This window comes from Myodes glareolus, chromosome 21 (genome assembly GCF_982192425.1).
Source record: "Myodes glareolus chromosome 21, mMyoGla1.1, whole genome shotgun sequence".
Lineage (NCBI taxonomy): Eukaryota > Metazoa > Chordata > Mammalia > Rodentia > Cricetidae > Myodes > Myodes glareolus.
In genome coordinates this window covers 42,357,623-42,372,756 of record NC_142046.1, presented here as the reverse complement: position 1 = coordinate 42,372,756, position 15,134 = coordinate 42,357,623, and the positions used below count along the sequence as shown (strand labels likewise).

The 15,134-nt window shown below is 42.8% G+C and overlaps 1 protein-coding gene across 2 annotated transcripts in view; it reads left to right on the top strand.

Moving 5' to 3' along the window:
* Positions 1 to 15,134, top strand: part of Pla2r1 (phospholipase A2 receptor 1) — a 127,643-nt gene that overhangs the window by 95,480 nt on the left and 17,029 nt on the right. For both annotated transcript variants that reach the window (XM_085681064.2, XM_085681065.2), the window contains exons 14-20: positions 515 to 599; positions 5,784 to 5,916; positions 6,464 to 6,499; positions 6,991 to 7,148; positions 10,131 to 10,195; positions 10,866 to 10,969; positions 13,320 to 13,456. In XM_085681064.2, the coding sequence (XP_085537190.2) occupies positions 515 to 599; positions 5,784 to 5,916; positions 6,464 to 6,499; positions 6,991 to 7,148; positions 10,131 to 10,195; positions 10,866 to 10,969; positions 13,320 to 13,456 (718 nt within the window). The remainder of the gene's footprint in view (positions 1 to 514; positions 600 to 5,783; positions 5,917 to 6,463; positions 6,500 to 6,990; positions 7,149 to 10,130; positions 10,196 to 10,865; positions 10,970 to 13,319; positions 13,457 to 15,134) is intronic.

Here is a 15,134-nt window from a genome sequence, read left to right as displayed (position 1 = left end):
CAGAGGTTTTTTTTAGTCCATCTATTATCATTAGGGACATGCAGGCAGACATGGTCCTAGAGACGTAGCTGAGAATTCTACATCTGCATTGGCAGGCAGCAGGAAGAGAGTGAGACACTGGGCCTGGCTTAAGCTTCTGCAGCCTCCGAGGCCACCCCTAGTGACGTAGCTCCTCCATCAAGGCCACACCTACTCCAAGGCCATACCTCCTAACAGTGACACTCCCTATGGGCCTTTGGGGGCCATTTTCATTCAAACCATCACCCTCCTCATTGTGCATGAGCCTGGAGCAAGCCACCCAGAAGTGCATGAGTCTAGATGTCTCCTCTCATTTTACAGCACAGGGTTTTACATATAGAACAATGTTTGACCCATTTATGCCAACCTGCCCAGTCCTTCCACTTAGCACCAGCTCTTTCCTGTTCACATGAGGGTTTTTCCATATCTTAGAACCTTTCATCTAATGTTGGGAATGAGACTGGAAAGGCGACACTCCTATTTCTTCTCTTCCTAGGACAGAAGAAAGGCAGTTCTGGATCGGATTCAATAAAAGGAACCCCCTGAATGCAGGTTCCTGGGAGTGGTCTGACAGGACACCTGTAAGTCTTTTCAAACTGCACACAGGACATGAAGTCAAGCCAGGTAGTCCTGGACCCACTTGGTAAAACAACCAAGAGAACCTGGAAGCGACTGTAGCACCTTAGCAAACTTATATTAGGTCTTGGCTATGACAGTGATTGTACCACGATCCTAGGAAACCCAGGGTGACTGTACTATTCTAAGACCTGAGAAGGAATTCAAATCTCCAAAAATACTCCCCTTAACTGCCTCCCATTCAGATAAACAGCTGCTCTTTACAGTAATACTTGACTTCTAACCCATCCCCCTTTCACACAATGCCTGTTTGAGTATGGGACCTTTGTCCATGTCACGGTAAGAAAGACACTACTGGGAAGCTTATGAGATAGCTTAGTTGGTAAGCAAGCTTGCTTTGCAACTGTGAGGATCGAATCTGCAGGACCCACATAAAAAGGTAGATGCAACTGCACAGAACTTTAATGTTGGGGAACAGATAGTGTGGCTCTCTAGAACTCTCTGGCTAGGGGAGTTTCCGGTTCAGCATGAAGACCCTACATCAAAGTGATATGGTAGAGAGGTCAGCATGGAGGAAGACACAGGGCACCCTTCTCTTGCCTCTGCCTGCCTGCCCCTGCTCCCCCACACATACACAGAAAAAAAATGAGAGAGAGAATTTGTTTTGTTTTGTTTTTTGTTTTGTTTTTCGAGACAGGGTTTCTCTGTAGCCTGTCCTGGAACTAGCTCTTGTAGACCAGGCTGACCTCGAACTCACAGAGATCCGCCTGCCTCTGCCTCCTGAGTGCTGGGATTAAAGGCGTGCGCCACCACCGCCTTGCTGAAAGAGGATTTTTTTTTTAGTAAATTTTATTAAATTATAAAAGTTTCCATTTCCGCCCCCCCTCCCAACACCCTCCCACTCCCCCCACTCCCCCCCTCCTTCCCCTCTGTCCCCCAGGGCAGTCAGGGTTTCCTGCCCTGTGGGAAGCTCCAGCTCCCTCCCCTTCCCTCCAGGTCCAGGAAGGCGAGCGTCCAAACAGACTGGATCCCCAAAATCCAGCATATGCAGAGGAAACAGGTTCCAGTGTCATAGTCAATGGCTTTTCAGAAAGACCCCGGGCCAGCCACAGTCAGAGAATCCGGCCAAATTCCGAGAATCTGGCTAGATCACGTCCTCGTTCAGTCCCAGTCCGACTGGCCCTGGTAAACTCTCATCAGATCCGTTCCCTTGTATCAGTGGGTGATAGCATCCCTCGCAGTACTGATTTCGTCTTTCATGTTCCTCCTCCTTCCGCTCCCCCTCCGGACCTCGGGGGGCTCAATCCGGTGCTCCAATGTGGGCCTCCGACTGCATAGCCGTCCTTCGCCAGACGAAGGATCACTCCGAAGGCCCACTGGATGGAAGCTCCTGAAAGAGGATTTTTAAGAATGGTTTTTATTCTCCCTGAAAAAAGGATGAATACTGTCAGCCTTAGGAATAACCCCTTCTTAGTCTGACAAAGTAGTTCCAGAAGTGGGAGAAGGTGTGGCTTCCATTCCAGCCCACGCTTGCAAACCTCTGTGAAGGGAGGGAGGGCCCGGATGTTGCATTGTTTTTTTCAGGCGCAGTGAGGATTTCTCAGGTTTTCATCAAAATGACAAGGAAAATTACATGATACCATTTCAACTCTGAAGTGTTCAGGGAACATTTGAGGCAGCCACTGTTTTCCAAACCTTCATAGCATTCCGTGGACTAGGAGAGCTGTATGTGATCATATTCCATCCTTCCAGTTGCTCGCCCCAGGGGACAGCAAATAGAACAATTAATCCACCTAAGGTATTACAGAGGGCATTCAGGTTCTATATACAGTAATCCAAGCATGGACAAAGACCAACTGCTGGGAGGGAGGTGGGAGACTATTCAAAGGATAGGGTTCAAATTCATAGTTGAGAAGAGATTTACAAGGAAAGGGAAAAAAAATCAAACACAAAACTAAACAAAACCTGTGTGCTTCTACAGGGGACAATAATAAAAATGCTAGTTTAAAGGTGATATTACCCACATTTCCCACTCCAGCATTGTTTCTTTGAAAAATGGGGTCAAGAACAAAGAATAGAAAGAGACCTTAGAAGGTTTGGACCCCTCAGCGGTCCCCATCTGTTTTGCTCATGAAGAAACCCAGGCCCAGAGCAGAAGGGATGCTGAAGCCATTTCGCACTTGGGAAACAAAGTGTGCTACACAGAAGTTGAACTGCTTTGTGAAGACAGACGCTTAAAAGAAATCCCACACTAGCTCAGAATTAAGTATAATAGAAGGTTATTTATTTAGGGGTAGACTCACAAATTACAATCCTCTGATTGAATGGGGAACAGCAACTGAATCCTGTAGCCAGAGAGAGGCCGGACGTGCACTTTACATAGGCATTTATAGTATAAGAGGCTATGCCCAAGTGGGCGGGTAGCTTAAAGGCTACTGGCGGGAGGAATTCCTATAGCAACTTTGTTTTGTTTTCATCACTCAAACGAATTCTTAACAGGAGAGGGACAGACAACTTGCTTAAAAATAAATGGAGGAGAGTAAGTGTACTGGTGCCTGGAGGTTCTCAGCACAGCCTGTTGGACAAAATGGATCATACCTCATGTCATCCTCCAAACATGATAGATACATTAGATGAATTGATACATAGCTTTGTGCATATTTAAATAGTTCAAAATGGCTTCAAAGCACCCTCTTATTTTCCACACCTTAACCCTAATTTCACGTATGGGTCACCTACTCATCAGTCAGGTTGAGAAGGTTTACGCCTCATTTCAGTCAGGTTGAGAAGGTTTACACCTCATTTAAAAACATCTGTTACAGGAGTCACATATAATTTGTGGCCACTCAAAACAACGTTGGTTTTCTGATTTATGGAAGCTGTCTCTGGAGCCAGGCATGGTGTCTCGTATCTTTAATCTCAGCACTCAGGAGGTAGAGGCAGGTGAATCTCTATGATTTCGAGGCCAGTCTGGTCTACACAGGGAGTTTCAGGCCAGCCAGGGCTATGTAGTCTCAAAAAACTATAACTAGCTCTCTCCGGCAAGGCAAGATGCCCAAAGGAAAGAAGCCCAGTTGTTAGAAAGCAACCACAACCCCTGCTGTTGTGAAGAAACGGGAAGCCAAAAAGGAGGTGCATCCTTTGTATGAGAAAAGGCCCAAGAACTTCGGCGTTGGGCAGGACAGCCATCCAGCACAAAAGAGATCTCACACAGTTGCTTAAGCTTGCCCACCAGTACACCCTAGAGACAAAGCAGGAGAGGAAGCTAAGGCTGCTGGCCTGTGCTGCGAAGAGAGCCCTGGCAAAGTGGATGTCCCAACTAGGAGACCACCTGTCCTTCCAGCAGGGTCAATATGGCCGCTGTCTTGGTGGAGAACAAGAAGGCTCAGCTGGTGGTGACTGCCCATGACACAGACCTCATTGACCTGGGGGTCTTCATGCCTGCCCTGTATCGCAAGATGGGCGTCCCCTACTGCGTCATCAAGGGAAAGACCACAGGAAGACACGCACCATTGTTGCCTTCGTGCAAGTTAACACAGAAGACAAGGGTGCTCTGGCTAAGCTACTGGAAGCTATTAGGACCAATATAATGACAGATACGATGAGATCTGCCGCCACTGAGGGGGCAACGTCCTGGATCCTCAATATGTGGCTCCCATTGCCAAGTTGGAAAAGGCAAATGTCAAAGAACTCGCCACTAAACTGGGTTAAATGTACACCGCTACGTTTTCTGTACATAAATATAATTTACAATATTAAAAATAAAACTAATAGCAGACAAAAAGCTAGCCCTGTCTTAGACTTTAGTCCTTAAAATCTAAATGCTTAGCAGTTATTATAAATGCTTAGCAAATGAATTGGCCTCAAAGATGATACCAAAATCTGGAACAGCCCTGAACCTCTAAGCTTACCGAAGTTCCCAGAAAACAGTTGTCTTCATCAGTGTTCTACTGCTGTGAAGAAACACCATGACCATGGCAACTCTTATAAAGGAAAGCATTTAATTGGGGCTGACTTACAGTTCAGAGGTTTAGTTCATCATCATCATGGCAGAAAGCATGGCAGCACGCAGGCAGACATGGTGCTGGAGAAGGAGCTGAGAGTTCTATATCTGGATTGGCAAGCAGCAGGAAGAGAAACACTGGGCCTGGCTTGGACTTCTGAAACCTCAAAGCCCACCCCCACTGACACAGTTCCTCCAACAAAGCCACCGCTACTCCAACAAGGCCATGCCTCCTAATAGTGCCCCTCTATGGGCCTATGGTGCCTATTTTCATTTGAACCACCACACATTGCAAGTTTAGAATGAAGCAAGCATCTGATTTCTTCTGGAGAAAACAATAGAAAAATGTGTGTACACATGTGCAAATTTGCACGTGTGTGAAAGCCAGTGGCTAATGTTGGTGTCTTCCTCAATCACTCTCCATATTTTTTGAGTCAGGGCCTCCAGGTAAACCTGGTACTTGCCAATTGAGCTACATTGGCTGGCCAGCAGGTCCATGGTTCTTATCTCCGCTTCCACAGTGCTGGGATAGCAGGCACATGCTGCTATGTTGAATTTTTTTAAAAAAAAAATTTAAGGTGGGAACTGCAGACTGATCTTGGGTCTTTATGCTTGTACAGCAGGTGCTTTACCAGCTGCCTCATATCCCCAGCCCCTCATGCTTCTTTGTAAAACAAAAAGAGAGGGGAAAGAAAAGAAAGAAAGAGAAAAAAGGAAGAAAGGAAGAAAGGAAGAAAGAAAGAAAGAAAGAAAGAAAGAAAGACAGAAAGAAAGAAAGAATGCTAAGTACCCATTAGCTTAGTCTTCACAAATGTGGACGATCTAACCCTGGAATGACATGCAGACATTTCTGAAGATCCCTCTGAAGGAGAACAATGGTTCTCCACCTTCCTAATGCTCCAACCCTTGAGCAGAGTTCCAGGTGTTGTGGTGGCCCCGTAACATTATTTTGCTGCCACTTCATAACTGTAATTTTGCTACTGCTATGAGTCACAATGTGAATATCTGTGTTTTCCAATGACCTTGGGTGACCCTCATGAAAGGGTCATTGGACCCTGCAAAGAGGTCGCGACCCACAGGTTGAGAACCGCTGCCGTAGCACTTGCCGTTCACAGACACCTTCGCTGATCCTCCGCTCTCCTTTGGGGGACCATCATTAAGGGATAACAAACCTCATCTGTTGCAGGTTGTCTCTTCGTTTCTAGACAGTACTTACTCTGAAGATAATGCAAGAAGCTGTGCTGTGTTTAAGGCAAACAAAACACTGCTGCCCGTGGACTGTGCTTCCAAACACGAGTGGATATGCAAAATCCCAAGAGGTATAAGATCTTTACTGTATATTTGAGTCTTAACGATGTGTAGCACTTTCTCAGGTGATAGTCACAGAGATGCGGCATCTCAGCACTAGAACGTGAGCCACGCAACCGACAGCCCACCTGATGGATGCAGCTACCCCAGTGTAGTAAGCAGGGATAACAGGCAAAGCAGAGAAGGCAGCACAGTACCCTGTGCCGAGCTGTTCATTAGGAATGGAGGTCACCAGCTGACATGGTGGCAAAAGCACAGATGACAGAGATACCACTATGATGTTACAAACACACAGGGCTATCTATACGGTGACTGTGTGGAAGCACCTTGCACAGTGAGTGACCAGCAGTAACCCCCAGCAAGTGTCCATGTCCTTTCTTTAGACTCTCTGGAGTGTCCCCTTCACAGTGGAACTCCTCACAGAGTCTACACAGTATAGGGTCTGTCCTTGACGTTACTTTTTAAGGTGGTGTAGGAGCAGTGTGGTTAGAGGGAGGTCGTTCAGACACTGTGCCTATGCAGAAGGCTCAGTGGCGATGCTTTGCTTTCTCTCTGCAGGTGTGGTACCCACCTTTCCAGACTGGTACGAATATGGTAAGAGCCAACCTGGCAATTCTCAAGCTTCTAAATACACAGCACGGGGGGCGGGGAGTAATACTGCATTGTCTTATCCTTCCCATATCATTTGTTCTCTTACATATCAACCTGGGCTAATTTGTTCATATTAACAAATCAAGGAGGCATAATCCAAGTGATAAGTACGCTCATTAAGTAGGGTTGAAATTAACATCATAACTCCATTTTCATAACATGTTATTTCAAGATATGTATCTACCCCTGACCTTTGAAAGATAGCGGAGGGGTCTCAAGTGAGGTAGACTAAGGAAATAAGCAAATTGTGTGTGTGTGTGCACATGTGTGCATGTGTCCATCCATATTTACACCCTTCTTTAAAGTGCCAAGTGATCAAATTACAATTTACTGTGGGTGTCAATCATAGCCCATGCCCCTTCAAGTCTGCCTTCTGTCTTCTATCTCTCACTAGTCTTGACACAGTCCCTCTTCACCATCTGGTTCCCTTGCAGATGCGCCCTGGTTCTTCTACCAGAATGCCGAGTACCTCTTCCACACCCACCCTGCCGAGTGGGACGACTTTGCGTTTCTCTGCGGCTGGCTACGGGGTGATATCCTCTCAATTTATTCTGCTCAGGAGCAAGAGTTCATCCTCAGCAAAATCAGAGTGGTACCCGAACACAAATCACTACATGAAATTCATAGTTTACACCTAATCCTGTCTCTTTTTATTTTGTTTTGTTTTGTTTTGTTTTGTTTTTTGTTTTTTTAGGATTGTTTTCCTTCCCACTCTGCAGATTAATGGTAAACAATGGAGACACAGGTTTATTATGTTACTATGTCCTTTGGCTTCACTTTATTCTGGAATAGTAACAGTTTTAAGTTAGTCAAGTTCTGTTTAGTGAGATTCACTCATAACTCTGTGAGCTCCAGAAGGCTCCACGTTCCTGATCTAATCACTTACCAGAGGCTCCTACTTCCTAATCTGTCATCTTGTGAGTTAGATTAATATATACTAAGGAGGGCAGAGACATATGCAGATCAAGTCTGGCAGGACCTGGCTGTAGATTACCAAGCCATATTATTTCTCCCCACGAGTGGTACTTTCGTCACCAGTAGTGTGGTGGTGTTTATGGCGAGCATTAACATCTCACTATTAAGAAGTCTTCTGCCTAAGACTGTCCTTGCAGAGTGGGTCAATGCAGAACTTACTGATTCCAGGATGAGGAGTCGAACTTCTAGAGGTCATGTCACGTGATCTTGAGGCACGCCCACCTTATAAATGTCAAAAGGTTTTCATATCTCTTTCCTATGATGAATAGTCACTTGGACTGTGAAAGACAAAGATAATATTTACTTGGAGTATAGAAGAACTTAGTATAAGAGAGAAGGCTAGGTACAGTTTTTAAAGTCTGAAAAACGTGATTTTTCTTTTGAAGAATGCTTATGTTTCCTCACCCTCTTTGATAACAGACCATGGCGTGTTATCAGGGTGAGCTTTGAATGTTTTTCTTCGGCCACTCTTCTCTTTCTGATCAATGATGAAAACATTAAAAGCCATAAGCACTTAAGGGTCATTGGACATGAATGGCTCGCCAACCAGTCACTTGGCTACTCCTTTTTTCTGTGGTCTACAGTATTTGCTTTTTAAAATGACAACTCACTATTACTTTTAAGTTGTGTTTATAAGCACTTCTGAAACTATGAATCAAATCCATTACTTCTCAAAATCTGACATTTTAAGCCCTTACAATAAATCAAAGCCCTCGATCACTTTGGTAAAAGCACGGACGATGACGGATTGCCTTTGCTTTAGAAAGCTCAGTGGATGCGCTGTAGGCTTGTGTTTCTATTTCGTTGGAAAGTGGCCTTCCATGAAATGTTAAGACCTTTCCACACAAGGCTACTTTGCCTGAACAGCTTTCAGCTTGTCATGTGAAATTCTCTACCACATACATCACAACTGTGGGGTGCTCTATAGATTACCATTCCTTAATTTAGGTGGAAGTAAATATGCTAGTTAAGATTTAAATGCCATGATTTCTCTTTAAAGGTCCTAAATTGGAACAGTGAGCCATCAGTCTGTGATTTTGACTGCTGTTGCCCTTGAGCCTTCTCTATCTATCTATCTATCTATCTACCTACCTATCTATCTACCTACCTACCTACCTATCTACCTACGTATCTTTCATTTATCTACCTATCTATCTATCTATCTATCTATCTATCTATCTACCTACCTACTTATCTACCTATCTACCTACCTATCTCTCTATCTACCTATCTATCTATCTATCTATCTATCTATCTATCTATCTATCTATCTATCTATCTACCTATCTACCTATCAATTAATCTATCTATCTATCTATCTATCTATCTATCTATCTATCTCCCTCTCTCTCAGTTTTTCAAGACAGACTTTCTCTCTGAAACAGTCCTGGAACTGGTTTTGTAGACTAGGCTGACCTCAAACTCAAAGGGATTCTGAGTGCTGGGTTTAAATGTGTGCTCCATCACCACCTGGCAACTCACGAGCCGTCTCCAGGTGGGATGAAATTGTGGTCTTCCCACTGCACCCACAGTCAACCTCAACAGAACCATTCCAAAGTCTGAAAATGAAAATCTGAATTTAGCGTGTGGTACATGTCCATAAAACAACTCCTCGGGGATCTCAAATTATAGTAGTCCCCCTTGCAATATTCCCAAATGGCTGATCTGACAAGCTACCACATTCTATTGTACAATGACCTAAAATTCATATGGAAATAAATAACATATTTTAAAATTTATCCCCAAGCCTTCTCAAAATGAAACAAGAGTACAAATTTAAATACATAGTGTCTTAAAATGAGCAGGTTTTTTGGCTTATAAACGTTAATTTGAATTTCAATACACAGAGAGCAAGCAAATACACCATAAAGCACACCACATGAGATGACTCAGGGAAATCTTTTCTGCCCCTTCCTCTTTTATGGCTAAGGATGGGGCTTCAATTTCCTGGGCCATAAGTCCAGCATTACATCTGGTGTGCAGTGTGTACATGTGTGTGCATTTGATACTTCACTGTGCTTAGGCTGAGTGATTAATATTGGCTTTAGATTAATAAAATGGATAAAGGGTAATTTTCTAGCTGCCAGACATTGGAATCCTGCCGTATTATTTTGTCCTATGTCATCTCTCTCTCTTTGGATGCTGACACTGTTTAAAGCTTGCCAGACTAATACATACACTCGGAATCTTTATTCTGCTAATGTCTTTGTACCTTGTTTGTCAAATAGATGTGACATCTGCAGTGAGCTTCCATAAATCAGCAGGAGAAGATGCCACTAATTATAGTCAGAAAAGGAGTCCATCTTCTCTTTTATGTTGTATGGCTTCTTACAAAGTTAGAAATTTGGCTTTTCAAGCTGAATGAAACAGAAAATAAATTCAGTGGTTCATTTCTACTCTGTTTCATGGTGGACAAAGAGTATTTTAGAATACTGCAATGTCAAGCTTTCTCTAGATATTAGCCCTTCATTGCTCTTCCTTATGTTACTAGGTAAAATCATAGTAAATAAAGAGATAATAGCATCTTCATTGATCTTAATAGTGAAAAATGTAAGCAAGAACAAGAAATGCTGACTTTTTTTTTCCTTCCTTTTAATAGCTATCAAAGCACGGTATAAATTGGTGGATTGGAATTGAAGAAGGAGGAACCAGTGATCCAACTCAGTATGAACCAAGATTAATCTGTATTTAACACTATTTGACAAGTTGTTTGTGCAGAATGATTGCACTGGATTTTGGTGACCGGTTTGGGAATAGCCTTCAACTGATATCCTTATCTTATAAGCTTTTATTCCTCTAACCAAAGGCGCAGGCATGTTTTAGCCATCCGCAGTCTACACCACAAGCGTGCCCATCACTTGTGAAAGCGTCTGCCTCCCTTATTTTGTGTGTGTATGTTATTAAAAAAAAACACAGCATATACTTTACTTTTAGAAAACTTTGGTGCACACAGTGCAGTATTAGCTGTAGGTACAATACTTCGTGTGCTTAATTAAACTGAGTAAACTATTATACTTTCAGTCCGTATCCCAGAACTACAAGGACAGACTCAGATACTGAACATGCCAAATGAGACCTTAATATTTTGTTTTAATTTTTCTGGGGCTGGAGAGATGGCTCGGTGGTTAAAAGCACTCACTTCCCTTCCAGAATTTGGTTTTCAGCGCCCACCGGACAGCTCACATACCCCTCTAGCTCAAGGGATCTTGGCGCCCCCTTCTGGTCTCCACAGGATCTGCATTCATGTGGCATAAGTATACACAGACACAGTGATAGGACATAACATATGCGTGGAAAAATTAAATCTTTTTAATTTTTTAAAATTTTCCCGCAGTTGGCATAATGGGTCACCTGTGATATTCCAGGACTGGGACGGAGGAAGAGAGAAGAGAGTGGATAGCCAGAGCCAGCGGTGTGCCTTCATTTCTTCCATAACAGGTTACTTCACTTATTCATGTCTGGGGTTACACTGCAAACACCTCTAGAGGCCACAGGGCTCCTTCGAATGCTTACTTTTGTTTTCCATTGATGGCGTGCAATCTCATCAGTTGTCAGGTTTCTGGATGGCCACCCATCCTGCAAAAGTCATGCGGTCACATTCCTGTACATAACTTGCAAATGGGTAAGCCCTCGCGCACCAGCAGAACCGAAAGTGAGCCTGCTGGGACTTACAGACATGAGCTCCTGTCTAGAGAAATGGCTCAGGGGCTAAGAACACAGGCTGCTCTTCCAGAAGACCTGGTTTCTATTCCCAGCACCCACGTGGTGGCTCCCAGCCATCTGCAACTCCAGTTCCAGGGGATCAAATGTCCTCTTCTGACCACCTCTGGAAACAGACACACATGTGGTAAACATGCATGCATTCAATCAAAATGCTCATACACATGCAATCATGAAATTAAGAAATCTTTTTTTAAGACAAACACGCACCTCGTTTTCAAATATAGCAAAACAGATGTTTCTTGTCCCTACCCAAAACAATTAAGAATTGTTCATTAATTTTCAAAGAAATATGCTAAAACTTGAGGATGAAGTGGGAATAGAATTTAAAATATACAGGAAGCAGCCTCAAAGAAGGTGTGGGGAAAAGTAAAACGTACGAAATGTAGAAAGTACAGAGAAATTACCATAACTGTAAGGGTGAAATTATTAAAATGGCTCAATATAGTGCAAAAATGTCCTGTGAATGCTGTTCTCTAGGAAACTTCAGAGTGCAGGCTATTTTTCATCCATCTCTACTTTCCTGTTTGCAAACTGGCTCACTCTGTGCAGTTTACGAATGTTTTCCCGCATATAACTAAAACCTATGTTCAGGCCTGGAAAGATGGCCCCAAGTAAGGGCCCTGGCTGCTCTTCCAGAGAACCTGGGTTCAATTCCCAGCACTGCATGACAGCTCACAACTATCTGTAACTCCAGTTCCAGGGGTCTGGTATCCTCACAGACATACACGCAGATAAGACACCAATCACTTAAAAATAAATAAATCTTTTTTAAAAAACATATTTACACTCAGTTCACTGTTTTATCATTATTTTTATTGTTCGTTACAACTTTATTATTTCTGGCACTAATGACTGCTCATCTGAGATGAGCATCTGTTTGCAAGCTGGATCCGATGGCACCCCGAAACTAAAGATTGGCTTCTCTATGTTCTGAGAACAGTATTGCCTAGTTGAGCATCTACTGATACCAGCCATTCTTTCAAAAAAAAAAAAAAAGGTCATGTTCATAACTAACATGGTCAGGAGAGAATTAGAGAGAGGAGAAGCGCTCCCCTGCGGGCGGGCCTCTGCAGAGTTAGGGGAAAGCTGTAGCTAACCCGCCAGCAGGTGTCACAACAGCCTATGGAAAGGACTGTTTTGCCAGAACGGCTGAGGATCCGCACTGACAGCCACAGCCCAGCCCCACCTTTGAAACTCATGGTTTTTACGCCTATTTTAACACACAAAGCCAGACCCGCCTTGCGCTGTGCACACAGCTTCTTTGTCTGGCATTTTTTACTCAATACGAACAGGCATCCGTCACTTTCCTCTGAAATTGCAGTCCTTCTAAACTAAAAGACGGTTTGCAAGAGGCTGGGAGGTTGGAGATCTATCTTAGAAAAGACATGCTCATATAAGAGTCTGTCTCATATAAGAGTCAAGACCGAGCAATCCTCCTTTTTAAGAAGTTCCTGATTTAATTGTTCTACATTATAATGTAGAATGAGCATCTTCTATCCAACAAGAGTAAGATAGGAAGTGTTTTGATGTTTGCAAGTTGGGGATGTTTACAGGGGCTTTACAAACGAGCTGTTTCCTGGCTAAACATCTGAAACTAGAAATGCCTTCCCAGCCACCATGTCAGCACTCGAACATTTTAGGATTTAGATATCTACATTAGATATATTTATCCTGCAGTTTTGGAAGAAGTATTATAAAGTTTTAAAATGATGATCTATTGTCTTAGAATCATGTTCCCTGTACTGAAGCTGAATACTTAAAAACTATGAAGGCTTATTTTGCTTCCCAAGCCAAATATTCATTACTTTAAATTAATCTTATTTCAATTAAAGCATTTGTTTACTTTTGTGAAAAGTTTTTTGCATTCTTACCTTCTAATTACTCAGATGGCACCCTGCCCAGGGGGCTGTCACTAGAGATCTTTGTACTTAGTAGTTTAGTTCAGTTTCCAGACTTCAAAAAATGAAATTATGTAAAACCATAGCAGCCATGAAAATCGATCCATAAAGACTGTAGAGGAGGTGTCCTGGCTCCTACAGCTTTCCTGACCTGTCTCCTCCGGCAGGGCTCTGGGGGACTGAGAACTGTTCTGTTCCTATGCCCAGCATTTGTAAGAGAGAGAAGATGTGGGTCATCGAGAAGAAGAAGCCACCCTTGCCACATGGGACGTGCCCCAAAGGCTGGCTTTATTTTAACCACAAGGTAAATTCCTTCTTGTAATGTCGTCTTTGTTTTTCTTTTGTGGAATGCCAGTTGAAAAGTAATTCAAAGTGAGAGTGGATTTTGGGGGAAGGGGAATGTTTGCTTGCCTGCTTGCTTGCTTGCTTGAAGCACCAGTTAGCCACAGGACCTGAGTTGCCATTGTCACACCTTTCGAATGACTTCAGAAACTTTCCCTTTGGGAACAGAAAGGGTTTGTGCAAGGCAGCTGAGCCTCCACACCTCATTCGTGGAGGCAATATTTCTAGTGATGTCCCTTGTGCTGTGTGAGTCACTAGATAGGATGTGTGTGCGTGTCTGCAATGCGTGTGTGTGTATATATACACCTGTGTGTGCCTGCATGCCAGTTCATCCACTCCCGCCCCACCCCGCAAGTAAACTTTAGAGAGCCCTTATCCTGCTCCTCCTCCTCTTCCCCGCTCAGTAGCCACAGGACTCTACCCACCTGTAAACTGATGAACTAATAATGCAATTTGGTCAATGTCATCTTGAGCTTCATAAAGCTGACGCTTCGGTGCCGAATTCAATTTCAGAGTAAGAGCTTGCCAGCAGGGACGCTGTCAACCAGGTTTATGATCTCTGATGCGCCCTTCAGGGGAGGCTGAGACTGTGCCTCCGTTCCTTAGTTTTGTAATAAGATAGCTTTAGAGGCCTTGCGAGAAAGTGGCTAAATGGATCCCAAACTGTAATTGCTTAACTCTTAGAGAATTAAGAAGTGAAACGGTGTCATAATTCCATCCACTAACTTGAAATTGCTCTCTAATTGTGGACAGCCAGATTTAAATCTAAGTGTTCAGTCACACTGGCAGGCATGCTCTTCTTCACCATCTTGCTGCCGTTGTTAACTCAGGCAGTGACGTTACCTGAATTCTGTACACATACACACACATACACACACACACACACATATATATATAATTATGTTATATTTAAATATAATTATATTATATTTATATAATATATTTACTTAATATATATTTATATATTAATTTATTTGATATATTTCTGATAGTATATATTATATTTAAACATGATTATATTATATTGTATATAATAGTACATAATATATAATATATATGTATGTATATATATGACTAATTACATATGGCTAGTTTAATTATGGTGAAATACAATTACTATATAATTTTCTACCTTAGTCATTTTCAGTGTATGGTTTGCCAGTGTTTAGCATCGGTATATTGTACAACGCATCTCCAAGTCCTTTCTCTTCTTAAAGAACCAAACTCTATATTTATTGAGTAACAACTCCCTATTCTTCTTCCCCATCACATCCTGCACCCTAAATAAATGGCTCCCCCGTTATGTCTCTGAGCTAGAATCCTGAACAGGGAGACATGAAGTACCCATCCTTTTATAACTGGCTCACTAAGTAGGATGTCTTTAAGTCTCAGCCATGTTATGACATGTGACAGGATTTTTTTCTTTTAAAGGCTGAGTAATATTCTGTGGCATATGTATTGCCAAAACCCCTTCCCAGTGGGAGATATAAACACTATCTACCCCTGTACCTGAGGTCGCAAAAACAAACCAAGGTATTTTGCTACCAAAAGTCACTCTGGAGAACCATTCTTTGTCTGTCCACATTTTAATTAAGTCATTTGGTTTTTTCTTGTTGAATTATAGAAATCCTTTCTAGTAT